The 27,539-nt window shown below is 48.4% G+C and overlaps 1 protein-coding gene across 2 annotated transcripts in view; it reads left to right on the forward strand.

Moving 5' to 3' along the window:
* Positions 1-27,539, forward strand: part of EFNA4 (ephrin A4) — a 221,433-nt gene that overhangs the window by 124,895 nt on the left and 68,999 nt on the right. For both annotated transcript variants that reach the window (XM_086947380.1, XM_086947381.1), the window contains exon 2: positions 5,166-5,458. In XM_086947380.1, coding sequence (XP_086803506.1) covers positions 5,166-5,458 — 293 coding nt within the window. The remainder of the gene's footprint in view (positions 1-5,165; positions 5,459-27,539) is intronic.

The raw sequence follows: 27,539 nt of genomic DNA on the forward strand, positions 1-27,539 counted from the left end.
TTAGGCATTACAGTGAAAGGTGTCTTTACCCTTGTCTTTTGGACACCATATCGTTGCGATTATTAAACCCAAATGTTGGGAAATAGCGGATCTCGCTTTCAAGGGAGGGACGGGAGTAAGATGGCCCCTCACTCCGCCTCGAGGCTCTGTCGACCCAGTAATGAGGCAGCGCAGCTAGCCAGCGAGGCGCGATCATTAAAAAGATGCGCATGTCCCCCAGCGAGGGAGAAATTGTTAGTTTTAAATGGGTTTGATTTATAGCTTGGAGGGCAGACACCATGTTACCATTTGCAGAACTATCCAGGTGGGACGGGAAGCAGGAGGGGGTGGGAGCTTATTAAAGGGCACAGGGGCCCGTGGCACGCACAGGTACACGTGCTCCGCGCTTCTCTCTCCTACTCTTCGCTGGTAGCGGCCTGCCTGCAGCCGAGTGCCTCCTTTCTCCCCCTGTGTTTCGCCCATCCTCTCCTCTTCTGTCCCAGATAAAAGTAGCCCAACGCTGGGGCTCTTTTTCCTACATAAGAAAAGACTAACAGGAGAGGAGTTGGCCTAACGGCTAGGGCGGTCGACCTCTAATCGGGGGAACTGGGTTCGAGTCTCGGCAATGACGTTGAGCACCCTGTGATTCTGGACAAATTATTGAATCTCCCCATGCCTAACAAAAAATGAATGTGTCCTCGTGAAATGCAACTGGTGCTATTAAAGCCCTCTGAAACCCAAGTCGGGTCAAGTTCGTGCTATATAAAACTGTAAACTGCATTTTACACAAACCCGGACTTTCTGTTAGAGTGAAGTAGTCTCCATCATAAATCTATGCATTCTAACTCCTGAGCTATCTTCTCTAGTTGAAGTCTAAAATGCTGGCTTTCATTTGGGGTCAGTTTAACTCCTAAGCCATCTCTCCCTGGCAGGGGGCTGCCTGACTTGTGCTCTCCGTGTCCCTGATAGGTGCAGTCTAATTTCGAACATCACTGTCCCAATAAGGATAAATCGAACTGCAGATCGGCCTGTCCCATATCACCATCTCTCCTCAGTTGTAAACTGCTAGCGTTAAACGTAGGGTTCTTCCCGGGAAACGCTATTTCAAATTTCAATAGCGTACTATTTTCTTTGGGGTTTTTTTTTTTCTTTTTTTTTACAGATGGCATTTTATTTTTTAAATGGCATTTTGTTCCTGATTCACTTGCAGGATTTGTACTGTTATGGTGCCTCTAATTGGATTGTGCTGCACTGTGTTTTTGTTTCAAACATTGTATTACTTGTCTTTGCTCACTCCATTTATCACTTTACCTCTGTGCCTTTTAGCACGTCTTGTTACGAATTTTGATTGAAAGTGAGAAAACTGAGAGAATTTTTTTTGTGATGCAATCTATACTTCGAATGGAAAATAAAACACGAGAATTTTCTGTGAAAAATGTTTTATGCAATAAAACATTCTACTGCAGCGATTAAAATCATAAAACCTAACTCCAACAGTAACTAATCTAATTTTAATAAACACCTAAATATTACATTTGCAACTGCCTAACCGAAATGCTACCTGTACCCCTAACACTAATCCTAAACTTCAAATAATCCTTTACCATAATCCTACTTCAAAGGGTTTTCCTTACCTTATCCCAAACCTATCATAACCACATTACCAACCTTACCCAATTTACTAGTTGACTCTTTTCAAAACCCTTACCCTACCCCTAATCCATGCCTATTAAATAACCCACCTCTAATTCTAAAGACTTTCCATGACCATATCATTAATTTTATCACTTACCCCTAAAGTTTTGTTACAGTAACTCAAATCCTTTGCATTTTTTGCCCTCACATGTTCGTTTTCCTTGCATGTCCTTTTCATTATATGCATGTTTCCCTGGTCTCTTTCCTGAATGTCATTTTACGCCCAGGTACTTTCTGCAAGCGCATTTTATCACAGTATTGTTTTCTCTTTACACCTTCCCTTTTCTCCCATCGCATTCCCTAACTATTATCTATCAAAGTGCCTAAAAACCTTGTTCCTGAACGAAGTATCTAATATGCGAGTGCTCCAAATCCTGTGCCATCTGGCGTAGCAGATGTTTGCACTTCACTAATAGGAGTTGCGTCTTTTAAACCCAATATATTTCTGACCTACTCCTGCTGAATGCATCTATATTTAAAACTGTTAATCAATGTTGCCACTGCCTGCAGCCCGAGCTGCTGCTGCACACTAGGAGATGTTCAGGTGTAAACTACGAGCTGTTGATTCTCTGTGAACCCTAAGAAGCTGCAGTCCAGGCTACTGCCGCATACTCGATCATGTTTATACATAATTGCACTATAATGCTGCTCACAGGTCTGTGTGCACTAAGCTGCAGCTGTTATTTCACACATTTATTCTCCATGCTTAGATATTTGCATATACACCTAGTAAGTGCTGTGTGCAGTCTAAGCTACTTTTAACACTTCATGGAGATGTCTGTACCTTGGTCTTTGGGCTGGCCAATCTGCTGCAGGTAATATATACTCTATTACAGGTCTGTAAATCCTGGAGAGTTGCTTGTTACATTTTGCACGGGATGTACAGATGAGTGCTGTCCAAGCTCCTGTTAGTGTCAGCGCTTAATTTGCCAGGGTCCTCGCCAGGAGATCACTGCAGCTTGCACCACCCATTGCTCCTGCCGGTGCTGCCAATGACATACCTACATAACTATTAACCAACACACTGTTATACTATTCTAGGCCCCAAAGCTATAAGATAGGCTTGGGTGGCAGGTAGAAGTAATTTTTAATGTATATAAGATTATTAAACAACTTGTTGTACTCCTCTAAATTAGCCAGAAGTAGCCAGGCAGCACCACCATGTGGCAGACTGTCATAAGTGCCAATTCGGAAAATTAAATGCCGGTGCCCAGCACAAGAAACCACCGGCTCAAATTAAGCACTGGTCTGCATACACTATGAGCTGTTTCTCAGCTTTGCAGGTAAATCGTGCTGCAGCTGATACTGCATACTAGAACCCATTCTGTAGGTCTTTGTGCTACCCAGGGTACTGCTGCTAATTTATATCAGGACAGGTATGCACGTCTCTATGCAGCTCCGGTGGTGTTGTTAATGTGTACTCTGAGCTCAGTGATTAAATTGGGAAGGTGGTGGGTACCGGCACTCTTCTGGGGATCAGGGCTGATATGAGGCTCGCAGGGAGCAAGCCCTGAGGACATAGGACGTAACGTTGAAAATTGGTATACCGATACAGAGGAACAGGCAAAGGCATACACTAGGAAAGAACAGACAGGAACAGGGTAAGGGACAGGAACAGGACTAGTGTTGTACACAGATGAGACTGAACTTCCCACAGCAATAGGGAAAGTCTCTGTGCAGATTAGTCCTGCAGATAATCACCCTGCAAAACCATTGAAAAGAGGCAGCAGAAGTGATTATCTGGACCCTGGGCACAAACAAGGGTTATACTTGCATACACGAGACTCGCCCATATGCCTCCCTGGAGCACAAACAAGGATTTTACTTATACAAGACTTATCCCTATTCTTCCAGATGGAGACACATTAGAGATGTGTACGAAAAAACAAATATCACATTGTCACAGTTAAGGACCTTAAGACGACATGTAACACGTGACAAAGGATAGGGCAGGACTGGAAACCAGAAGCCAACCCCTGTCGAAATGGTGAACACTTATGTAAAGGGTGGGGACAAAATGGTGCACTTACCGGGCACAAAGATCCCAAGAGAAGTAGAAGACGACTAGGCGAGGGAAAAGGTGTCTACGTAAACAAGCACGCACAGGGAGAGATCACTGGAATGCATGCATAAGACTAACAAGACAAAAGTGTGACACTAGAGCAAGGAATCGAGGAAGAACTGGAGAACAAACTAGGCAGGGCATGTACAAGGATTCTAGGAACTCCAGCAAGCAAGAGACGAACTGCAATAACACTGAAGAACACAACACGAGAAACTGACAAAGGGCACCTACAACAAGAAGCAAACAAAAGTAGGCTGGGAAGCAGATATAAGAGACGGATACAAAAGGAATAAGCACAGGAAAATGATATCAGAAACAGACGGAACAAAATAGGAACAAATAAAGGGAGCAGCCCATGACTGCAGACAAAACATAGACACGAAAGTAAAGGAAAAAGCAATGCAGGGCTGGGAGAAATCTGCATCAAGCTGCACTAGAACAGGACACACGTTGTCGCAGAATCTAGGCAAGAACAGGTCTGGAAACCAGGCAACAAGTGTTCCGGTACACAGGAGTTCAAGCACCAATGCACAAGCAAGGGGGTTTAGGGCAATGGCGGATTATAAGCAGTTCCAGGCCACAGCAAGCCCTGGGTGGAGTCGCATGACTAGGCTCCACTGGAGTGGTTAAAGGTGTGTGTGCAATTCCTATCTCTCAGTTCCTGGAAGAGAGAATCCATTGCTAAGGAACAGCAGGACAAGTCCCATAGAAAGTGTTGCACAGTGGATTCCGGGTGTCTGGATAATTGCCAGTGCATTCTGAAATCTGTAGTCCATGGAAGCAAGCATATGTTTTCTAATGTGTCCAAGATTGATATGAGCAGCAGGCAGGAATTCTACAGGGGCATTGGATACGTTTTAGTGGTGATTTCCAGGTTGAAGCTGGTCCAGGGACAGCACCCCATATAGGCCAAACAATGACATTGGAACAAGGGGTTTTCATCTTAAGACTTTGACTCTGACAAAGAAACAGAAAAGGGAAAAAGGACAAATGAACAGCAGCAAGAAGAGATCAGAGATTAAAAGTAACCCACAAGAGTGGATGAAATGTCAGGTGATAGAAGACAGGCATTGAGTAGGAATATAGACTGAGCGACCTTGGAATAGGGTAATCGTACTGTCATCAGAACAGGCAGTGTGCTTCTGAAAACACATTTTGGGCCCTTCACTTAGGTTTTTTTCACCTCAATAAATAGAGCACTGTCTGAGCTGTTCAATGGGTTTGCATGTATGTGCAGCCCCACTTCAGGTGTTGAAATGCACTCTGAGCTGTTGTGGCGTTCTGTGTTGTATCTTCAGCTGCAGCGTCTGAAACGACCATTATATGCACCATTGTTGTCTAGCACATTTAGCTTTTTTTTTTAATTCTTCTGATACTGGCCCTTGCATCCATCAAGCCTGATTTGTTCCATTCCTTCTTCCCTCAGGTTCCTGAAGGATGATTACGCGGTGCAGGTGGACATCAACGACTACCTTGACATCTACTGTCCGCACTATGAGGGGCACGTCCCACCGAAGCTCACGGAGTCCTTCACGCTTTTCATGGTGGACATTGATGGCTACAACGGCTGCTACGAGACGCACGATGCCTACAAACGCTGGGAGTGCAATAGGCCCTACGCTCCTTTTGGGCCAATCAAGTTTTCAGAGAAGATCCAGCGGTTCACGCCCTTCTCGCTGGGGTTTGAATTCAGGCCAGGAGAAGACTATTACTACATATGTAAGTAGCATTGTTTTTTTTTTTTGCAGAGTTTTATATAGAGCGAATTAGACCCGAACCGGGTATCAGAGCGCTTTACATAGCACCAGTTACGTTACAAACATTCATTTTTGTTAGGCACGGGGAGATTAAGTGATTTGCCCAGAATCACAGGAGGTTTAGCGACATTACCGAGACTCGAACCCGGTTTTCCGAGGTCGAGCGCCGTAGGCGTTAGGCCAACTCCTCTGTTCTGTCTTATATTGGACTCTCACGGTTACTTTCATTGTTCTATCCAAGTATGATGATGCAGTGTCTGCCAATATCGCTCCGTATGTGAGGGATGTCCTTCTGTCTACATTTTCACGACACTGTGTAGCGATGCTATTTCTTCTGCGTAGTTTACTCTCCGTAGATGGTACTGTGCCCATGAGTAGCTTCACTCTCAGTTGGTGCTACATTGCAAGTACCCCCAAAACTGCTATCCAAGGATGTAAGTTACTTGGAGTATATTCAGTCTGCCCTTCACAGATACAAATTGTGCCTGTGAGCATCCCCATGCTGCAGTCTGAGATTGTAACTTAATGTGAGTAGCTTCAGCCTACTCTTCACAGATGTTATGATGTTTATGGGTTTCTTCACTCTGCTCTCAGGTTTGACAGCCTTTGCAATTTCCTTCAATTTGCTCCACGATGGTGTTAGTGTCTGAGAGTACTCTAATTTTCAGAGGCTGCTCTGCCTATCAGTGTAGCTGATCTGTGCTGATAGGCATGTTACATTGCCCTTGTTTAGTTTCACTCTTCTCTTAGTAATGTTATTATTTCTGTGTTCAGTTTCTCTCTGGCCACAGAGTTCTTACGGTACCTGTATGTATGTGTGTGGTATTTGTACAGCACAAACCTAATCAAACGGTAGAGCAGCACAGTACAGGGTCAAAGGCAAAGATACAGTCAGTGAGTGATTCTAGGGAAAGCTGGGTTGTAATTGCAGCAATGGAATATTACTTCATTGTGATGTGGTGTTAAATAAAGGAGTTTGTCTTAAGTTCTTTTGTAAATTGGAGTAGGGTATGGGTGGTGATCTCCAAGGAAATTGACTTGTTGATGGCCTGTATTCAGGTCTCGCCTGTTGGCAAGAGACTTTTGCATCCAATGCGGACTTGAAGTGCATTTTGTGTCCGCCTCTTCCTCGTGATCTGATTTAAAAAGAAAAAAATGTTTACTATTTCTGTTCCCTGCTCATGACTGAATTGCTTTCCTCCCAATTCTGTGTGTTCCGCCCAAGGAACATTTTGGTGGCATAGTGTTATGATAGGAAGAGTTGTATCCTTCCATTGCTGATGTCCGGTCCTTGCAGTGCTGCACGTAAGAACATTTCTCCCCATCCCTCTCTCCTTGTGCTGCCTGTCCCCACCCTTCCTGCTCCTGGTCTCTATTTAAATATCACACCCCACTGTCGTCTTGCAGACCTGACTCCTGAGTGCTCCATCTGCCGCCCACTGTTATATAGTGGTAGACAACTATTTTTGAATGGTTTTAAAACTGCCCCCCTGTCCCCCGCGCATGCATGAGTGTATTGCACCCGTCCTGTAAAGTTTTCCTTTTGCTTTGTGAAAAAACATTTAAAGATGGCCGCCAAATACGGGCGCACATACGCAGGAGCTATTTTGTCATTCTTTTCGGGAAACATAAGAAAAACCACAACAAGATGACCCCGGTGCTTGCCTGTGCATGCTCGGGTACCGCCTGGCTCAGCCAAAAGGTTAGCGCCTGGTATGAGAGGTAAGACCTACTGACTTTGCAAATGCTTGTTTTTTTGGGCCTGGATTTGGCTGGTGCTGTAGCAGACAATTTAGAGAACCTGCCCCTCCCTAACAATAATTTGTACCAAACCCAAGTCAGCAGTTATTTGTGATCCTATTGTAGGCTTTTTGGTGCTGCAGTGTAGGCAGCAACCTACTCCGTCATGTAGGATAAGGACCTTCTTTGGAAAAAGCACATCCCATTTCGTCCTTCTGTGCAATCTAAGAAAGAAGGCGAGGTAGTTATTTTGCAATAAAAATGTGATACTGTACAGATCAATAAAAGGTTTACCCCCTGGACAGTGCCAAACTTTTGCCTTCGAAAATGCACATATTCTGTGGCACTGAGTGCCACGGTTTTCACTATGCTTTCAGCAGCTCCTTACAGTGCCCTATAACTGAAAAGCGGTACAGAAAGGGGTGGTGATGGACGGAGCATCTGAATCAATCAAACACTCACACCCAGTCAAAAGATCTGGGTTTAATCCATCACCGTTCTTTAGCCCACTCTGCCACCCCAGTTCAGACATGGCTATATGCAAATCAGTCTGACCCTGTGCCTCATGGGAACAGTCCAGCCCGAACTGCCAAGCCATGTCTTCCCTGAACCGGAAACAAGCTTCCGAGGACCGGTTTCTGGCATTCCAGTCGTCTTCAGCCCAGCTTACTGTGCCCTATAACTGAAAAGAGCACATACCACATGTAACTTCAAAATAAGAAATTAAACTTGGTTAGAAACTTAACTGATAACTTGAAAGGGTGAAGTCAGAGCTTGACACCTTAAAATCATTACTCTCTCTTTTTACTGAACGTGAGGGAGTCAGTCATTTGGTATAGATCTGTAACATCTAAAAACGCCAATAGTTATTTGCAAACCCTTCCTGAATGCTGAACTAGTAGTACCTCTTATCAAACAAGCATACTGAGGTTTTTGGGTCGAGCCTGGGCAGCGCATGCCCTGCTCTGTGAGGCATGCTGTTTTCAGGTATGAACTTGGAAGCTCTGCCCACTCTCCGCCCATATTTTTATTGGCTTTTGTCATTGTCCACTGTAAACTGAGGCTTTTCATTGGTCAATAGGCTTAGTAGTCCCTCCTTAGTACCACCTTGTCTCATTTTGTAACCTCCCATGACGGCACCCTCTGTTATGTGTTTTGTTACTCTGTAGGCTTTATATACAGCCTCCTAGGACTATTTTCTCAAGACACGCTCTCCTAACGTTTAAAACAAAATCTTTATAGCACGGGGCTGAACGCATTTGCAATGCAATATGTCTCGCATTTGTGAGAGTTTAAGCTTTTGGTATTGTAAATGACAATGCCTTTTATTTATCTGTTTTAAAAACAACACATAAATAAAAGGCATTATCATTTACAATGCCAATAGCTCAAACTCGTAAATGCGACACCTGTTGAGAAGTGTGGCTCAATGGTTAGAGCGGCAGACCCTGATGCAGAGGCCTATTCTGCGACCAGGGTTCAATTCCCGCCTCGGTGGGTCTTGGGCTAAATTTCCTCGGACCTGATAATTCTCGCCTCGGTGCCTATTCTAATTCATGGTTCCCACTCTGCAACTCTGGGCAATAGCTTGCTTAATCTCCACAACGGCCCCAACAACGCTAGGATGCCTGGCTTCACCTTGGGGGGTGTCCTGGAGTGGGCACTTCACAGGGAAAAGCCAGGAAGGGTTCCACAGCGGTATGCGTACAAGCGCCGAGATGCCTCATGGGTGATTCGTGCGCTATACAAGTACTACTACATTTACATTTACATTGCAGATGCTTGTTTTTTCTTCAAGAGGTCAAGGAAAATGTTGATCACTAAATAGGGTGGTGCTGTAAGATCGGACTTCTCCAAAGACATTTGATATGGTATCATACAAAAACATAATTTTTAAATTGTGTCAACTTGGAATTGGGGATTAAATCTGCAAATGGACACTAAATACTTTTAACATTCATGACCTCGATGATAAAACTTACTAAGCAAGATTTTGAGTGGGATACGAAAGTAGTGAAGGTACTCTAGGATCAATGCTGGAATCAAATTTTTACAATAAATCTGGAATAACCTGTGTGTGAAAGACGGGTACGACTTCTGTGGCTTAGGAGGGCCATGTCCGGAGACTCCACCAATATTAATGGTTGATGTAAGGCAGTCTAGCAGAGGTTACATTTGTTTTGCAGCAAGGTCGAATTGTTCTGGGACATATTCATTGACAAAACATGTATGACAGATCCGCAGTAACTGGACTGTGATGCGCAGTTCTCTCCTTTCACTATTATTTACAGAACAGACAGTCAACTCATCCGTGTGAAAAATGCATGCAGTAGCTACATGTGTAGAAACAAAATGGACTGTGGCACAGCTGATTGGACGCAGCTGAATGAAGTAGGATCATTGTATGATGGATGCGAAGTTCTTAAGAAGAAGGCTGTCACAGCTGGGAGTTTGTTTCGAGACCAGCAATCCTCGGTGTGAGAATGCAGATGTGGCCTTTACATGTATGTGCCGTGTGAGGGCCAGATACGAGCTCCGATTATGGTGAAGTACACAAGGTGCACGTCACAGGGATGATGGTAGTGGAGGTACAAGGGAACCACCAGTCCAGTGGAACCTGTGGAAAGAGACATGGTCCTCACTATTGTTTATAGGGTTGAGAAGGAAACTGCAAAATCAACAGTTTGGTAAATGATGCCAAGATTTGTTAACACTGGGGATTTCTTCTGGAGCTTGATTCTCAAGAGGGGGCTGCATCCAAGGTGGGTAGGGTGGAGTTTTATTTGGGGAAATGGTGCTTTAATAGCATCTCTGCAAAGCGACCAAATAAAGGATCATTAGACCTAGAATGATGGCAGCCCCGCCCACAGTATAGCAGTTTTATTTCCAGAGTTAGACAAGTTCCGGAGCTGGCTGCCTGTGAAACTGGTGACGTGGCGAGCAAAAGAACGAAGGATGAAACCCTGATCTGTGACTGGGGTGGGTGTTTGAAAAGTCTTAACACTCCGTCCATCATTTTATTTTGTGGTGCAGCCTGTGGACCCAGGCAGTGGATATTTCTAAAGTCCGGTTGGAGGAGTGTCTGGAAAAAGCCTCATTGGATGATGGAGTTGGGAGTGCTGGTGAGATGTTGGATTGGGCTGGGCTGAAGGCGTCAGTGGGGTTCAGCAGGACCGGGTTCGGAGACGTTTGTGGCCAAGAGGGATTGTTTAAGACGTCAGACTTTGGAACACGACAGGCCCTCAGGACTTGAAACCTTGGGTACCATTAATGTGAGAGTGTGCTGCGGTGTAAGCTGAATAAACTGCGGTGCGCAGCGAGATAAACCGCCTAGAGGCATCATTCCTAGTCAAGTACTGTACTGTGAAGGGGGCACACACTTTCAGATTTAAAAGTTAACTTTTTTTGTAATACAATGAGAATGGTGATAGAGTGATTGGTTTTCAGTTATGGTTTAGTTTTTTCCACATTGATTAATTTCATTCTTTAGATGTTGCTTCCTAGTGTGACTCTGGTGCGGTACGGTTCATTGTGCCTTTTGCTTAATATTTGCAAAAAAATGTTCTCAATTTAAATTATTTCCATGTTTGTTCTCCATTTCCATTCCAAACATGAACGCCTTTAAGACACTTTCCTTTGTGTCCGTCTCACAGTCCTTGCCAACCTTCAGAGGAGCTCGGCTTGCAAGTAGGCGCTTTGCCTCTAAAGTGCTGGGCGCTAGGGGTTAAACGTTTTGGTTATTTTTGTCTGTGGAGTGTTGGTTCCACGGGGGTCCCAGTGCGCTCTGGTATTTCCACTCTTTCAGTTTTCAGTTTAGGAATGCTGTGCCCTCCCATCAACTTTAACATAGAAAAAAACTTGGATCGCAGTGTCGGAACTTTGCCTTTCTCATTACCAGTCCAACAGTTTTTTTCTTTATTATTCTAAAAACAGCCCATAAACATTTCGGAGCCAGGCCTGGCAAGGCTCGAGATAGTTTCCCTAGTTGGCTTTAAGAGAACTGCTTTAAAAGTGGCGCGCCTCTGGCAGCGGCGAGACCTGCCGGCTTGCTTCATGTCAGCCATCCCAGGGCCCGGCATCGGGGGCGAGAGAGCCACACGAGGCCGGGGGGGTCGCGGCGATGTCCATCTCCGCACCTCTGAAGATGCTCCCTCCTCGGGGGGGGGGGGGGGTGGGGGGGGGGGTGCGCTTGTGTCTCTGATCCTCACCGCCGTCCGAGCTCTGCTCGGGCGCCCCCCGGGTCCGCGATGGACCGAGGCCCCCGCTGGCACAACCAGCCGCAGCCAAACCGCAGATCGCGTTTCCACTCGGGTCGTAAAATCAAAACAAGAAATACCTCCTCCGGATCCGTCCCGCCGCGCGGAACCTCGATTGTTCCCGAGATAAGTTACAAGCGAAATTAATTCAGACAGGGGAGGCCGTGCCAGGAAGACAGACAGGGCCCTGCGGGGTTCGCGGGTGACTGGGGCCCGCGAACTCGGATCCCTGGCCAAGGACAGCGTGGGTGGTACTTTTGAGTCGTGTTTCCACCTCCGTGCTTTCTCCTCGGCCTTCTTCACATCGCGTCAGTAAACCAGCCTCTCTTGTCTCAGCACTTGAGCTGGAGTGGTATGAGAGGCAGACATCCCACCTCAGGCGAGCATCTGGACGCGGGAGCGAGGGCGCGTCTGTTCATTAGTGCGAAGGTGAGATTCGGTAATTAGAGAGCGCACAGTTCGCGCCCGAGTCGGAGTGTGGACTTCAAAACAGCCGGCTCGTTATTCCCCATTCCAGTGCTCATTAACTACGCACGTGCGCTCCTGCGATCTGTGGCCACTCTTACCTGTCAGATGCAATTTGCGGTAGACACATAAATCAATTTTTGGCTCAAACACTGTACAATGTGCGAGGAATCTAAATCCAGGGTCAGAGAGTCACACTACACCTGTCAGTATATGACACTGGAATCTGAACCAAGCAATGGGGTGCACGGTACCTGCAGTGGGAGTGTGAGGAATCGGAATCCATGGTTAGACGTGCACAATACTTGCACTTGGTGGCGTGAGGATTAGACTTTCTCAATACCTGGCAAAGTGAAACTGAGTGCAGTGAGAGAGGTGCACAGGGCCTGGAGTGTGAGGAATCCTAATGCAGAGGGGCACAATACCTGGCACTCTTGGGCATCGTGGCGCTGGGATAGTGTTGCACAACACCTGGCTCAGCCTGAAAGGTAAAGGATGCATAACACCTGGCAGGAGGCAAGATCAAAAGGCGCGAACGCCAGCTGTAAAGTGCCACAACATCTGGCAGCTTTCGGTACTACTGGATGATTGAACCAAAGCTCCGCCCATTGACAGGATCTGAGAGTGGCAGGGAGCACAGCACGAGTCAGGGGGTACGCGAGGGTAGACGGGTTCTACCTACTCTCTTCACAGGTTGGACGCCGTCTACCCTGCCAAGTGCTTGGACCCCACATAACTATACTCAACTCCTCCTTTTCAGACACCAGGACACATTCAGCAGCCCCTGCACGGTGCCTGCTTTCTTTCCCTGCAGGCGGGGAGGGGGCTTATCAAATTCCAGCCGGGCTTGTAACAAAGGCAGGAGTTAAGGGGCCAAAAGGCCTCCTTTTGTTAGCTTTTCTTGGCTGGGAGTTATCTGGAGCCTCACACCTAAACACAGTGGAGGGGAAACAAAGGCGCACGGCTGATCACTTCACAGGTACTTAACAGAGACATGCAGTTGACTTTGTTCAGTCCCTTCATTAAAGAGATGTGCAAGGACTGTCGGAATGTCAGATGTGTTGGTCGGCCCAGGATTTTACACGAATAATAATTTAAATGCAACTGTTTTGTTTTATTTCTTCTATAGCACTACTCGTCCCGATGCAGGGTTTCGGAACGCTTTACATCACGCACACACATTATACATTGACAATTGTGTAAATCAATGTGCAGGGTGTGCTACATAAGACAATGAAAATGTATGACCTGCAAGTAATTGATGGATCCCCGTTAAAAGCTGTAACCCACTTTACATAAAATAAAAATCTGTCATCTGCGAGTTACATAATTTGCTTTGTAGGAGACATATTAACCTTGTCAGTAAACTGATTCCCTTACAGCACAGTTCCTCTTTTTGCGCCTTTTCCCTCCCTGTCCCTGTCGCTGTTAGTCCCTCATGGCCTGCCCCCTGCAGTGCCACTTCCTGCTTTCCCGCCTCCCAGCTGTCCAGTCCTCCCCTTTACACTACTTATGGCGGCCGCTGCACGGTGAAGGGAGAAATCCCACTCACTTAGTCAGTGGAGTGCTTCCCTTCCCTTCCCTCACTGCTCTGCCTACTTAGGTGCTGCCCTTGGCCCTTGCTTGTCCGAGTTCGAGGCCCTCATCCACCCACAGGCATCTGCCTGTGCCTCATCCCTGGTGGTCCAGTGGGGAGCTTCTCTGCTCTGCTCTGTGCTGCTCTGCCCTCTGTCTCTCTGCCTTCTGATGTTTTTCCCTCCTTCATTTTTTTTGTACTTTTTCCACTTTTTTTCACTTTGTACACAAAAGCACCCTCCGCCTCGCCACATACGCACAGAGCCATTCGACCAACCTGCAATACCTCCACTTCCAGTCACGACCAACCCCAACACAACTCTTCAGCGATTCCATCATCGACTTCCTTGCACCCCACGCTCTCACCTTCACGGACTACATCCTCCACGGCGATCTCAAGTTACTCACCACCCGAATACAGAGTGTCAAACTACCACCATTCCACCCTGAACCCAAAGAGATCAGCAGCAGACTGCCTCATGGATCCTCCCTCGGCCCCACTCTCCTCAACTTCTACATGGCCCGCTCACAGCCATCGTCTGGAACCACGGACTAAACATCGTTCCTACGCCGACGACACCCAGCTGATTCTCTTCCTCACCAATGAACGCACAGTCGCCTAGAACAACTTCGATGATGGGATGAAGGCTGTTGCCACCTGGATGAGGAACAGCTGCTTCAAGTTCAACTCTGAGAAGACCGAAGACCTCCTCATGCACCCCCTCCACCTGGGACGACTCCTGGTGGCCTGCAGCACTTGGAATCCCCCCCACCCACCACAACCAAGCTCAAAACCTATGCATCATCCTGGACTCCTGTCTCACCATGAACCGCCAGATAAACACTGTCTCAACATCCTGCTTCCGCACTTTATGCCTGCTCAAAGATCTTCAAGTGGACCCGCTTCAGGTCCAGAAAGACGGTCACCCGCGCACTCATCAGCAGCAGAATCGACTACGGTGTGGCACTCTGTCGGTATCACCTAGAAACTTTACAGGAAACTGCAGCACATTCAGAACGCCTCCGCCGGACTCATCCTCAACATCCCTGATGCAGTCACATCACCGGCTATCTGAGAGTCTTCCACGGGCTCCCAGTCAACAAAAGAATTGCCTTCAAGCTCCTCACACACCCCTACAAAGTCCTACACGATGCAGGACCTGCGTACCTCAACCACCGCCTCGCGCGCACCCATCAGAGACCTCCGCTCTGTCCACCAGTCCATGTCTACCATCCCACGTATCCACAAGACCACAGCCAGAAAAAGATCCTTCTCCTACTTCACAGCAAAGACCAGGAACACCCCGCCTCTCCACCTCAGGCAATCCTGGTCACTGTCTCAATGCAGGAAAGACCTCAAGACCTGGCTCTTCGGCTAAACCATAGCGCCTTCGGCGGACCAGCAGCCCCCCAGTGCCTTGAGACCCTTAAGGGTGAATATGCGCTTTCAAAGCCACCTGATTGATTGTCCCTTTATGCTACTTTGATTCAAAACTAGGTCTAGACAAAACACAAATCTCTTCAGCAAATACGTTACCTTCCAGAGAGTTATCTTACCATTATTATTATTATTACTATTCCCTGAGATTTAGCTGGTACGCACAGATCTCTGCAGCAGGTGCCTTAACCCCATAATATATTTTAAGATGTAGACTTTGCAACCAGTTTGGCAGGACAGATTTACAGCCATGTTTCTTTCGCCGTTGGCAATTTGTTTGTGGCAGGTTTTTAAAAAGTAAATGTATAAGTTGAGGCCCAGATTTTGTGTCAGGTTGCCTCATTTTTTTTGGCACAACCCCAATGCAAAATCTCATGTGTAAAATATTGTAATGCTCAGAAATATACTCATGATAGACCTGCTAAACATGTGTGAGGTCTTAGGATCTGATGTCACTTCCTGTGAGATCATGGCTTGTAATGCCACTTCCTGTGATGCCGCATGCGCTGTCAAGCAACATGGTGTCATGGGCCGTGATTTCATGTACTGTGATGTCACGTGCCATGATGTCACTTGCGTACAGCCTAACTTTGTTAGTCCTCACGCTTCTTTTTTTAGGACTCGTGCCCTGGTCGGGACGTGTATCCGTCACCCTCCTTTTATTTATTTATTTACAGGTTTATACCGCGCTTGAATCGACTCCCGAAGGAGTATCTCCTTCAAACGTAACCTAACCACTAGGACTGGAAGCCGACCCTCGAACCTCCCTATATAGATGTATGATAAAGATCCGAAACCACTGCCCAGCTGTGGCATTGCTTGCGTCTTCAGCAGGGCGCTGTGGTGGCCCTGGAAGCCTTTGGCCTCCACGCGCTGGGCGCACCCTGCGTCTCTTTCCGACCACGGCATACAACCCCCTCATCAGGGCCGGAGATTGGCTTCACCCCCTCTTCCTGGGGTGAGCCTGGGGGCGAGAATCCGGATCCCACGGAGGGGGTGGGCACCCGGGACCCTCGCTTGTGCGAGCGCCTCACATTCCTTGTACGGCGGGGGAGACCAGGGCTGTAAAAAGATGCTTCGCCAGGGAGGGAACCGGTAGGGGGCGTCCCCAGACTGACCAACGAGCCAGCAGGTGCCAGTGGGGAATAAAGGTGGGGTCCGGCGGCCCTCGGGTGAGGACCTGAACCAGCCTGGCCCCTCCCGCTGCTTGAGTAAGCTGGGCTCGGGTATGGGGCACGCAGAGGGAAGGGAGGCTGGGGTTATACACATCAAGGTAGACACAGAGAAATACGCTCGAGGCGGCCATCAATACTGCACCTCGAGCCCGGCCTCCTTCAGCGCAGGTCATGTCTCCGCATCTTTCGTCTTACTCACGCCGAGCTGCGTTTCTAAACCATTGATGATTCTGCTCCGCTCCCTGCACGCGCGTGCCACTCCCTGCACGCACGTGTGCTTCACACACACCTACTGAGTGTGCACGCACGCATGCACCTGCCATAGATAAGGACAGTACACATCACAAACTCCCATCACTGCGAACCTCTCCCACCCCCTACACCCCATAGTATCAGGAAAAGACAAGCTTCCTGTTATAGCAAGATGCTGTGACCTTCAGTGGTCAAAAGTATGCGTTTAAATTCTGAAATACGACAAAATAACTAAAGAGACGCAAAAAGTAATATATAACTAGTGGCCCGTAGACACCCCAGGCTTCTAAAATGTCAGGGCCGTGGTGGCCAACACTCCTCACACCTGGCACTCCCTGGTACTAGAACTGCCACATCCAGAACACATCACAACCGCCCTTCTGTGGCACTAGTATCACCACATGACCCTCCACGAGAATGGCCACACCCAGAATGAATCCCAAATGACTCCTTCACACTAGAACCAGCACATGTGACCTCCCTCTGTGGCACTAGAGCCACAACAACCAAGCACATCACCCACAGTTCTTCATGGTGCTAGAACAGCCACTTACAGAACACATCATGACGGCCCCTCTGCTGCACCAGAACCGCCACAACCAAGCACATCACCCACAATTCACACCGGCCCCTCTGTTGCACCAGAACCGCCACAACCAAGCACATCACCCACAGTTCACACCGGCACCTCTGTTGCACCAGAACCGCCACAACCAAGCACATCACCCACAGTTCTTCATGGTGCTAGAACTGCACATACAGAACACATCATGGCGGCCCCTCTGTTGCACCAGAACCGCCACAACCAAGCACATCATCCACAGCTCTCCATGGTGCTAGAACTGCACATACACAACACATCGCGCCTTTCGTTCCGTGAAATAGGAGCACCACATCTAGATACATCCCACCTTTCTCTCCGTACCACTAACTCTACCTTAATGGAGAACACATCGTACCTGTCCCTCCCTGACACTAGAACCAGCACATCCACAACACCTCACAGCGGGCTGTCTGTGGCACCGGAAGCCTCCCAGGCCCTCCTGCCCCCGGGTTACCTGAACGCCCTCCTTGCACAGTTCACTGCACAGCCAGGCGTGGTTCTCCGGCTGTGTGAGGTGTTGGTTGGTGTTCAAAGCTATGAAAGATGGTTTAGGGCCCAGAGCAGGCCTTGCTTCACCTTTCTAGTGTCATCAGTATAAAAGTTATTTACTGAGTCTGGCTGAAGAGAGCTTAAGCTCTCAGTTTAAGTTGCGGCAGTGGAGAGGTAATGAGAAATGGACTCGAAGTGTCCACAGACCGAGGTGAAATTCCTAAATCCGGTGCATCTGTCTTCCTTTTGGCTTAAGTGCATTAGTCAGTGCTTACTTTGAGCCGGTGTTTGCAAGTGGGAACAATCAGCACTACTTTTAGGAACTGGCTCTAAATTTTGCTCAACAGATTTTTGTCCAGAGCTAGAGAGAAATTAAACACATAATTGGGGGATAGAGGAGGGGACAGAAAGAGGAAAAACTGATAATGGGAGAAAGCAGGGCTGAAGAAGAACCTCAAGCGTAACATAAAGAGGCAGGGTGTCTTGCAAATGGTTAAATGGGTATGAGGTGGAATCAAGAGCGCGCTGTCTTGGTATTCGAATCCTGGCGTTTGATAGGGCCACGGGCTCTAGAGCAAACTTCTGGTGCTGACACTTCTACTTTTGCAAACTAAGCACTGATTTACTCTTTAGTTTGTGGCTCAGTGGCTCCTTTCTCATTGTGAGGTTTCTTGCTCTCACCACACACACTTGCTTCTCTTTCAGAATGGAGCGGATGCCTATGGGGCTTCTCTTTCAGAATGGAGCGGATGCCTATGGGGCTTCCCTCACAGAGATAGTGCCTCCCACTCGCACGCCTACTCTACCAGTGAATAGAAGAGTAGGGTCCCGGGCAGTGCTTAATTTGAGCCAGTGGTTTCCGTTGCTCACCACCAGCGCTTGTGACAATCTGCTACAAGGTGGTCTGTCTGGCTAATTTGGAGATGACCACAACAACAGTTAATTATTAATTCAATATAGAGTAAAAATGACTTTCATCTGCCACCCAAGCCATTCTTATAGGTTTGGGGACCTGGAATAGTCTGAATTATCACACTTGCAGGAGTATGATGGTTAGTACTTGTGTTGTTGCTGTCATTGGCAGCATGGTAGGGGCAAAGTGTGTGTGGTGCAAGCTGCAGAGGCCTCTTGACGAGTCTTGGCACTTATTTTATTTTACAAATTAACCAGTGGCTGGGCTTGTGTGATCTGGGCCTGGATGCGTGATGCTGTGCCTGAAGTGATGGCTGGATCGAGCTGGCCTTGCCTTTTGACTCTGAATACAATCCACATTAGTTCTGGAACCACCCCCTCACCTGCAGAATAAACCGGATAACTCAAATTGCCAAGAGAACCATTACTTTAAGTGACGGCAGCACCTGCTGTCTATGGTACTACAAAAGACGCTCAGCTGTACTGTGTGGAGGGGCAGTAGCTTCCTGCCCAGTGATTCATTCTTAAATCTTAGCACATGGAAACCGAAGCCTGTGTGCTAGCGCATCAAAGACACCGACTGTAGACCACCCCAAGCGGCATCAGAAACCCAATACTGTACAACTCCAGGTCGAGTACAGCCAGGTGCGCACACTACAACCAAACCAGATCTGTGCCCTACACCCAAAGCTCTGCGCAAGTGCTGAGCACCGACAGGACCCCTTCCACTTAAAGCCTGACTGAATTGTACAGCTGACCTCATAACTTGACCTGTGCCCTGTAACCAAACATCCTCACACCCTTACCTGTGTCCTAAATCCGAACTTCCTCACAACTCGGCCTGTGCTTGGCAGGCAGCCAAGCCTCCTCACGTGATCTCTGACCTACAAATGTACACTGTCACAGCCTGATTTGAGTACCACTTTTTTCTTTAAAAAATCAGTCAGTTCTTAAGCGGCATTTAAGAAATAATTTTTCTTTGCTGTGACATTTTGTTTCACTATTCCAACAAATTCATGTTCTCGCCACATCTGCTGTTCTCCCAGCAGCAATCCGCCGCCCCAAGGACATTCAGACTTAAATCCCAAACAGGGGTCAAAGTACCTTTCTGTGAGACACTCACGTGACAGATGTGAACTGCATACTACTCTTCTTAAGAGTTGTGTTTTTAATGGCGCGAGGTGCTTCCGCAGAGACTCAAACCGTAAACTGAAGACAGGGTTGCATCAGAAGGGTGCGCCGCTTAAACGAGGCGCCCTTTTTATTCCAAAAAGCGCATACACGTAGTTTCTGCTCTGTTAAACATTGCATATGTTTTACAACATCTGTTTCACTCTGGGAGGAAGAAAGGGCAGCGGTGATAAGGTGGCGATCACATGCTTCCGTACTAGACCGAATGAGGGAAGTTGGCAGATCACATCGTGCGTCGGTTGCGCCTCTGCTGGAGGTGTGCAGCTTTCTTCGGAGGTTGGAACTGCAGAATTCACAAAGTATTTACGAGAAGCGTTAATGCGGGAGAACGTCAGGGACGTGAATCCGCGATCCACGGAGCGCCAACTTTTCAGGAACTATTTAGGAAGTGGACCCTGCGTCAGTGACACCTTTGGTCACTCGGGCCACTGTGAGCCGCGGAGGCTTGGCACGCTCCGTCATCAGCCACGCGCAGATATCTGCATGGTGCCTTTGTATCAAATCAAAGAAACAGCCCCACGCCTGCAGGCGGAGGGCTCACCGCGCCCTCTGGTGGCAAGACAGGAAGGCTGCAGCGGCCGAGCATGGACGGGAGATCTACTCACCGGGGTGTTCTGTTGGACAAAGAAGAGCTGAGGAGGGATGCAGTGCGTTTTTTCGTTTTGGGTATTCTTTTATTTTTACAAATAAAACCTCATGCACTCAGAGCCGGTCCTAGGCCTTCTGAAGCCTTCTGAGGCCCCGGGCGAAAGGGAAGATGTGAGGCCCCTCTAAGTGCCTTACTGCCTGCGCGAGTGCGTTTTTCCCGCATTTTGGCCGGCAGTGGGCCCCCTGAGCGCGAGGCCCTCGGCAGCTGCCCATACCGCCCATGCCTAGGACCGGCCCTGCATGCACTGACTGGGCGCCAATCGCCGGGTTGTTTGCGCGTAATGCCCTCCATAGATATCGGAAAGACTGCCTCCGTGCTCGATAGCTCTAGAGTGACGTTACCTAATTGCTGAAAACCCAGGGCACAAGTCGTAAAAAAGAAGTAGGGGGGACGCTGCCACCGGAAGTGACGTCACGACCAGAACTGACGTCACGAAAGGTGCCGAGCTCCTTGTCCCAGAGAGGCCAAAGAGTGAAGTCCAGCTGTTTGGCAGAGGGGATGGCGTCCCCCCCCGGTAAAATAAGTGGGGGACGCCGTCCACCTGAGTGGTACCCCGACTCGAGCCCTGTGAAAACCCACTTCTAAATACAAAGTATAAATGCACTGGGCAGCAGGCGCCTTGGCTGATTAACGCACCAGAGGCTCTGAAGAGGCATAACTGAGTGATGTGGGAGATGAGACGGTGGTACTTGTCAACATGGCTCACGGAAAACTCTGTAGAAAGGCTTCGCCTGCGTTGCTGGCCGCAGCGACGTCATTTTATAATCTGCAGGTCACATCTGGAGCCTTTACAACTTCCATGGGCCTCGTTTAGCAGAGTGTTGAGTTGTGGGGGCTACATCTGCAATAATGTGTTCCGTTGTCGGGGTCACATCTGGGTAACGTCCAGTCCTGAAGTTTGCATCTTAACTATTGTTACCTGTTGTGGGAGATTCGGGCTACAAGTACTGTGTCCAGTCCAGGAGGTTACATATGGAGTGTAGTCTATTTCTGGAACTCGGACAAGTGAAGTGGTGTTGTGTCCAGTTCTGGCTGTTAAGCTTGTTTAAGTGTTGTGTCCAGTTCTGAGGGTCACTGGTTGAAATTGGGTTACTGGTTGACTGGGGTGTGAGCACTGGTCAAGCAGCAACCACAACCCTAGTCAGGGTAGGGCACAAGCAAACACCAAATTAACCTGTGCTCACCCTCTGGTAGTTTGACACAGAGCAGTCAGGCTTAACTCAGAGGCAATGTGTAAAGTATGTGTGCAACACTTTAAACAGTGAAATACACCACACACAAAAAAATCCCACACCAAGTTAGCAAAATAGAGCAAAAGTTAATAAATAAAACAAGACTAAAACAACAAAGATCCAATTAGTAAAACCACAGTAGAACTGCAATTATGAATTTTTAGAGAATAAACTGCTGTATAGCCCCTAAAAAGCATAAAGCGCGTTTTTCTGTTCCAGCTAAACTGGGTCAAAGTCAAAAGTTCAGGCCGACCGCAATGCAGAGCAGGTCGGATAAAGTTCTATATTAGAACCGCTGAAGTTTTACCTTTTCAAGTTTTGTGCCAAAAGTCCTGTTCGCTGCAAAGAGTGTCGCGGGCGGCAGTCGGCATGGTGAGAAGAGCAAGCCAGGCATCGCCGATGGACGGGCTACAGCTTTGCGTTGGCTGTCCCCTGTGGGCTGTCAATGCTGCTATGCGAAAAGACTGGCTGGCGGGCGGCTTGCGCTTATTTTCGGTGCAAGCGGTGCGGTTCCGCGACGTATAGTGCTAATTGGCGCTCATGAAGAGCCCAAAAGCTTGAATTAAGAGCCCGCTTTACCACACCATCAGTCCAGGCAGGGGCGTAACACAGGCCCCCGCAGCCCATGCGGTGTGGGGGGGCCCCTAGCTTCAAGGGGCCCCCTCGGCACTGAACTCTGGCCGGAAGAGCTCCTGATTGAGCCCGGAGGGGGCCCCCCTAAGTACCGTGCAGGGAGGCCCCCTCACTTTTCGTTACGCCAGTGAGTCCAGGACCTGAGGGCCACCACTTGGGGGGTCAGGAACTAGCTGAAGAATGGTCTAGGAACTGTTGGGGTGCCTTTTATCTCCTTCAGGCTCATATATTAGGCGGCCAGCAGAGTAGCCATTTGAGTCACTCTGGGGTCCAGGGTTCAAGATAGGCTGCATGTTCAGTTCTTCTTCCCTAGGCAAGAGGGCAGTAGGGCAGCCCAGCAGGGCAGCAGTTACTTCAGAGTGACAGTCTTTGCAGCAGCACGGCAGCCCCTTTTCCTGGCAGAGTATCCACAGGTCCAGAAGTGTACTGGAGGGTTGGTGTCGAGGTCTCCGTTTTATACCCTGGTTCTTAAAGGTGGGAGAGGCTTCTAGATAGTCTTTGAAGTGCATGGATTTCTCTACCTCCCCTGCCTTCGCTCCAAGTTGGCCTAAGTGACCATACAGAATCGTTAAGCCCTGTGTGTGCAGACAGGAAAACAACCTATTTAGGTGCAAGTGAGGCTGGGCCCAGCTTCCCCTCCCATCTTGCCAGTGATGGGCCATCCAATCAAACCGAAATTCCCATTGTGTGTGGCTGTCTAGGAGGAAAACACAAAACCCAACTGCCAACTACACCCGGAGATGTGACCTGAGACAGGCTGCAGGCACAAAATGGCTAAGGCAAGAAAATGGCAGCTTTCTAAAAGTGATACCAAAGGGGATGGATTTAGGCCCAGATCTCTGTATGGGGGTGAATGTATGACCGTGTTATGCATTCTGTCCCTCAACTGTTGTTTAGGTCTCGCCTGTCGATGCGCATGCGCATCGAGCAAGCGAGACTATGGGGGCTCATCGACTCTTTATCCAACTTGCAAGGAATCGTGGCGATTCCTTGCAGTGCCCGTGACTTTTAAGCTCAATGCGCATGCGCATTGAGCTTAAAAGCGCGTGCACATGGCCCCAGCCGCCTGCCTTGCCTACTCTCCCGCCCCCTCACTTCTTGATTGCACGGCCGCTAGGCCGTGCCTCCCCTACTCCTCCTCCTACTCTCCTCCCCTCCCGTCTGTTCCCGCACTCCTCCCACACCCCCGCTCCGCCCCCTCACTCTCTCTGCCCGCCCGCTCGCCCCTACTGTGAAACCTAACCAATCGCTAGTTGTATGGAAATAAAGAGGTGGGCTCGCGCAGGACCGGGCGTCTCATTCTCTCCTCGCAGGCAAGTCAGGCGCTTGATCGAGCTCGGGCTCTGCAGACCAGACGCATGCAGGGAACCCCGGGAACTCATTCTCTCAATCTAAAGACGCGCGGGACACCCGAGCGTCGCATTCGCATCGTGGCACACCGGGAACACGAGTCTCGCGTTCTCACACACCGGGAAGACGAACGCGGGGTTAAAGCCGCGCTCTCCTAATCATGTTAGATGTATACAAGGGGCCGGAGAGTGCATCGTTCTGATTCTGACGCTCGGGTGTATCATTCTCACAGATATGTACACAGAGAGCCCGCGGGAGTATCATTGCCACAAACAGCACGGACACGCACCCACAATCCGTCTCCTTCTCACACAGTGAAGCCGATGGGATCACTCTCACAGACAGCTGATCCATGTCTCACAGACACAACAGAAGCCATGGGGAGCCCAGGAGAATCATTCTCATAAAAGCAAAGAACACCGCACGCGGACACCCTTTTGTTTTCCTCCGGGTCTAGTATTTTCACTGAACAGCTCATCAGCCACTCGACTGGGAGTATCAGCTGCATCTTTTGAAATCGATAGCTTTTTATTGCATTAGAAAATTAATTTCGTTTTTTGTGTCTTCCGTAGGGAAGATCACGCCCAAAGCAGCATAGAGCCCCGGTCCTGTTGTTTCTCCCACGGTGGGCTATCGTGCCGGGAAAGCCCCCTCCTCTCTGCCTCCCCCTCCACAGCAGTGAAGGCTTCATTTGCTGTTGAAATCAGTTGGAGAGGGGCTATTTTCGTCTTCCCAACGAGCGGCTATTTTTGCTCCAAGCCCGCGCCGAGAAGCGAAGTCTGTCTGGAAACTAGAACCGCCTGGTCCTCCTTGGGCGAAGCTCTCATTCGTCCATAAAAGACGCCGACATGTCGGGCAGGCGCTTCTGGGAGCAGAATGACGAGAATAGTCTGTAATAAATATGAAAAGGTTTGCTGCTGATCCTTTAAGCTGTTCTTTTATGAAATAATGTGAACCTGATCCTGATCTCATCTTGTAGAAAAGCCTTTGTCTCCCTTACATTTATAATCTTAAGTGCTTTCTAGAACATTGACGAGCATCTACTCCTCCTCCTACTCTCCTCCCCTCCCGTCTGTTCCCGCACTCCTCCCACACCCCCGCTCCGCCCCCTCACTCTCTCTGCCCGCCCGCTCGCCCCTACTGTGAAACCTAACCAATCGCTAGTTGTATGGAAATAAAGAGGTGGGCTCTTTAAATAGGACTTGAAACCACTCCGTAATTTTACTTATAATTGTTTAGAATTATTTCCGTGAAAAGATAGCCTGAATGGGTGTAGGCAGTTAATACGTTTTGAATTCTGCTATAACCATTCTCGGTCTGTAGTGCGTAATGTTTGGTTGCAAAATCAATGTTAGTCCTGCTTTTATTTTTATCATGAGACCAGTGTTGGTCCTACATTTGTGTCTGCTCGGGATGAGCTAACGCGAGAGCGCCTAAATAAAGTTAGGACTGCTGGGCGAGTTGCGAGTCCTGTGAAAGGAAGGGGAAATCCTCTGTCGTCCGCACTACGAATTGGGTAAGCACCGGTTTGGTCTCCCGCTGTCTCGCTGTTTATCATATGGCGATCAACAGAATCGGGAACGCGTAAATTTAGACAGTGTCCCGGGATACTAGGTCTAAGTCGGCATTATCAGCCGTATAAAGGGAACGTGTATGTGTCAACGCGTCCCTGAGTTTCACTCTCGAGCTACTAATCTCTTCTAATCTGCACTGCAAGTTGTACACATGGGGACGCATAACTAATACCACGTATAGTGGCCTTATGGACATATAATGAACACCATGTCCCGAGGTTTCTTCTTTTCTTTCTCTTTTTATTTATTGGCAATGTGAGAAGAGCACTTGGGGACTTTACATTCAATACCGCGTTCTCTTTGTAGATACGTGGTAGCTGTCTGAAATGGCTTGAGTCTCCCGAAATAACACGGTTGACATTTATTTAGGTAATTGATGAGTCTTTTTCTTTGAAGTTTATATGATTCACGTTCCGTGCCCGCCCGCTCTCCACTCCATCAGGCAGCCAGCTTCAGGAGAGCAATCTGCGGGGTGCCGCCATTTTAGCAGCACGGGCTTTCCCGATCACGACTGCCACATGAGCGCCAGCTTATTTGAAAAGGGTTTGAATGCACAGGCCCGGGCCCTGCAGTCCCAGTGCTGCACATGTTCGAAATGTTGAGCTGCCACTATGTGTTGGCTCACAATAGGAACACGAACACGCTGCTTCTGTCTCCCTACTCACCAGTCCATTTGAAACGAAAGAAACTGAGGCACATGGATGCTTCACGTTCTATTTCATTCTGCATTTCTTAAGGGGATTTGCTTTTTTGAGATGATGTGACTATGCAGTCACCCCCTAACCCTCACCCCCTCACTCTCACCCCTCACCCCCTCACCCTCACCCCCTCACCCTCCACCCTCACTCACCCTCAACCCCTCACCCTCACACCCTCAACCCTTCACCCTCAACCTCTCACTCACCCTAACTCACCCTCAACACCTCAGCCTCACCCTCACCCACCCTCACCCTCACCCACCCTCACCCTCACTCACCCTCACCCTCACTCACCCTCAACTCCTCACCCACCCTCACTCACCCTCACCCACACTCACCCTCCCTCAACCCCTCACCCTCACTCACCCTCACTCACCCTCACTCTCACTCACCCTCACCCTCACTCACCCTCACTCTCACTCTCACTCACCCTCACTCTCACTCACCCTCACTCTCACTCACCCTCACTCTCACTCTCACTCACCCTCACTCTCACTCACCCTCACTCTCACTCACCCTCAACCCCTCACCCTCACTCACCCTCAACCCCTCACTCACCCTCACCCACCCTCACCCACCCTCACCCACCCTCACCCTCACACAGTGCAATAGGTCTCGGAGCATTTGAGTTAGAGCTTTTAGAAATGTTTATGGCTTTTTTTTTTAATTCTTTAGCATTGGCTACAGGAAACAAAAATGCTAAAGATTTACAAAAAAACCCATAAACAATTCTAAAAGCACTAACTCTAATGCTGCGAGACCTATTGCATTTCCAATGCTTGTTTTGCATTTGTCACCCCGAGTGGGACAGGTATGCTCAGACGTGAGTCCCGTGCTCTCCATGCCACTGGAATCAAGCTATCCTGGCTGATTAGGGCTGAAAGCCCGAAACCGGTCCTAGGATGCTTGTTTTCAGTCCAGGGAGGACCTGGCTTGGCAGTTCGGGCTGGACTGTTCCCATGGGGCACAGGGTCAAGACTGATTTGTGTATGGCTGGGTTCAAACTGGAATGGCATGGTGAGCAAAAAAACGATGGCTTTAAGCCCAGATCTCTGTACTGGGGTGAATGTATGACATTGTTCTGCATTCTGTCCATCACCTGTTGTTTTTGCAGCTTTCTAAAAGTGACATTTTCATAATTGTAATTTAATATCCAAATTAACCCTAAGTTATGATTTTAAATTGGGATTCCAGCGACCCCAAACACGAACTAGTTATTGCTTCCTATTTGCAAAGGACACTTTTAAAATGTAATAAGGCAACTCTAATGTTATCCTACTTGAGATATAGGCCTTGCAGGAGTGAAAAATTAGTTTGATTTTCACTACCTGGACATGTGAAACTTAGCCAACTTTTTAAATATAATATTGCACCCTGCCCTCTGGGCTGTCCTGGGCCTACCTAGGGGTGACTTGTATGTATTAAAAAGGAAGGGTTTGGCCTATCAAAAAGGCTTATGGTGCCAAGTCAAAATGGCATTTAAAACTGCACACACCCGTTCTGCAGTGGCAGACCTGAGGCATGTTTAAACTGCAAGTTAAGTGGGTGGCACAATCCATGCCGCAGGCCCACTATTCGCATTTAATTTACAGGCTTCGGGTACATATAGTACCACTTTAGTAGGCACTTGCAAGTAAATAAAATATGCCAATTGGGTATAAGCCAAGATTACTGTGTTTAGAGGAGTGAGCACATACACTTTAGCACTGGTTAGTGGTAAAGTAATCCGAGTCCTAAGGCCAGCAAAAAGAAGGTCAGGAAAATGGAAAAGGAAGTCAAAAAGTTGGTGGGGAAGACCACCCTAAGGCTG

This window comes from Lissotriton vulgaris, chromosome 12, assembly GCF_964263255.1.
Source record: "Lissotriton vulgaris chromosome 12, aLisVul1.2, whole genome shotgun sequence".
Taxonomy (NCBI): Eukaryota; Metazoa; Chordata; class Amphibia; order Caudata; family Salamandridae; genus Lissotriton; species Lissotriton vulgaris.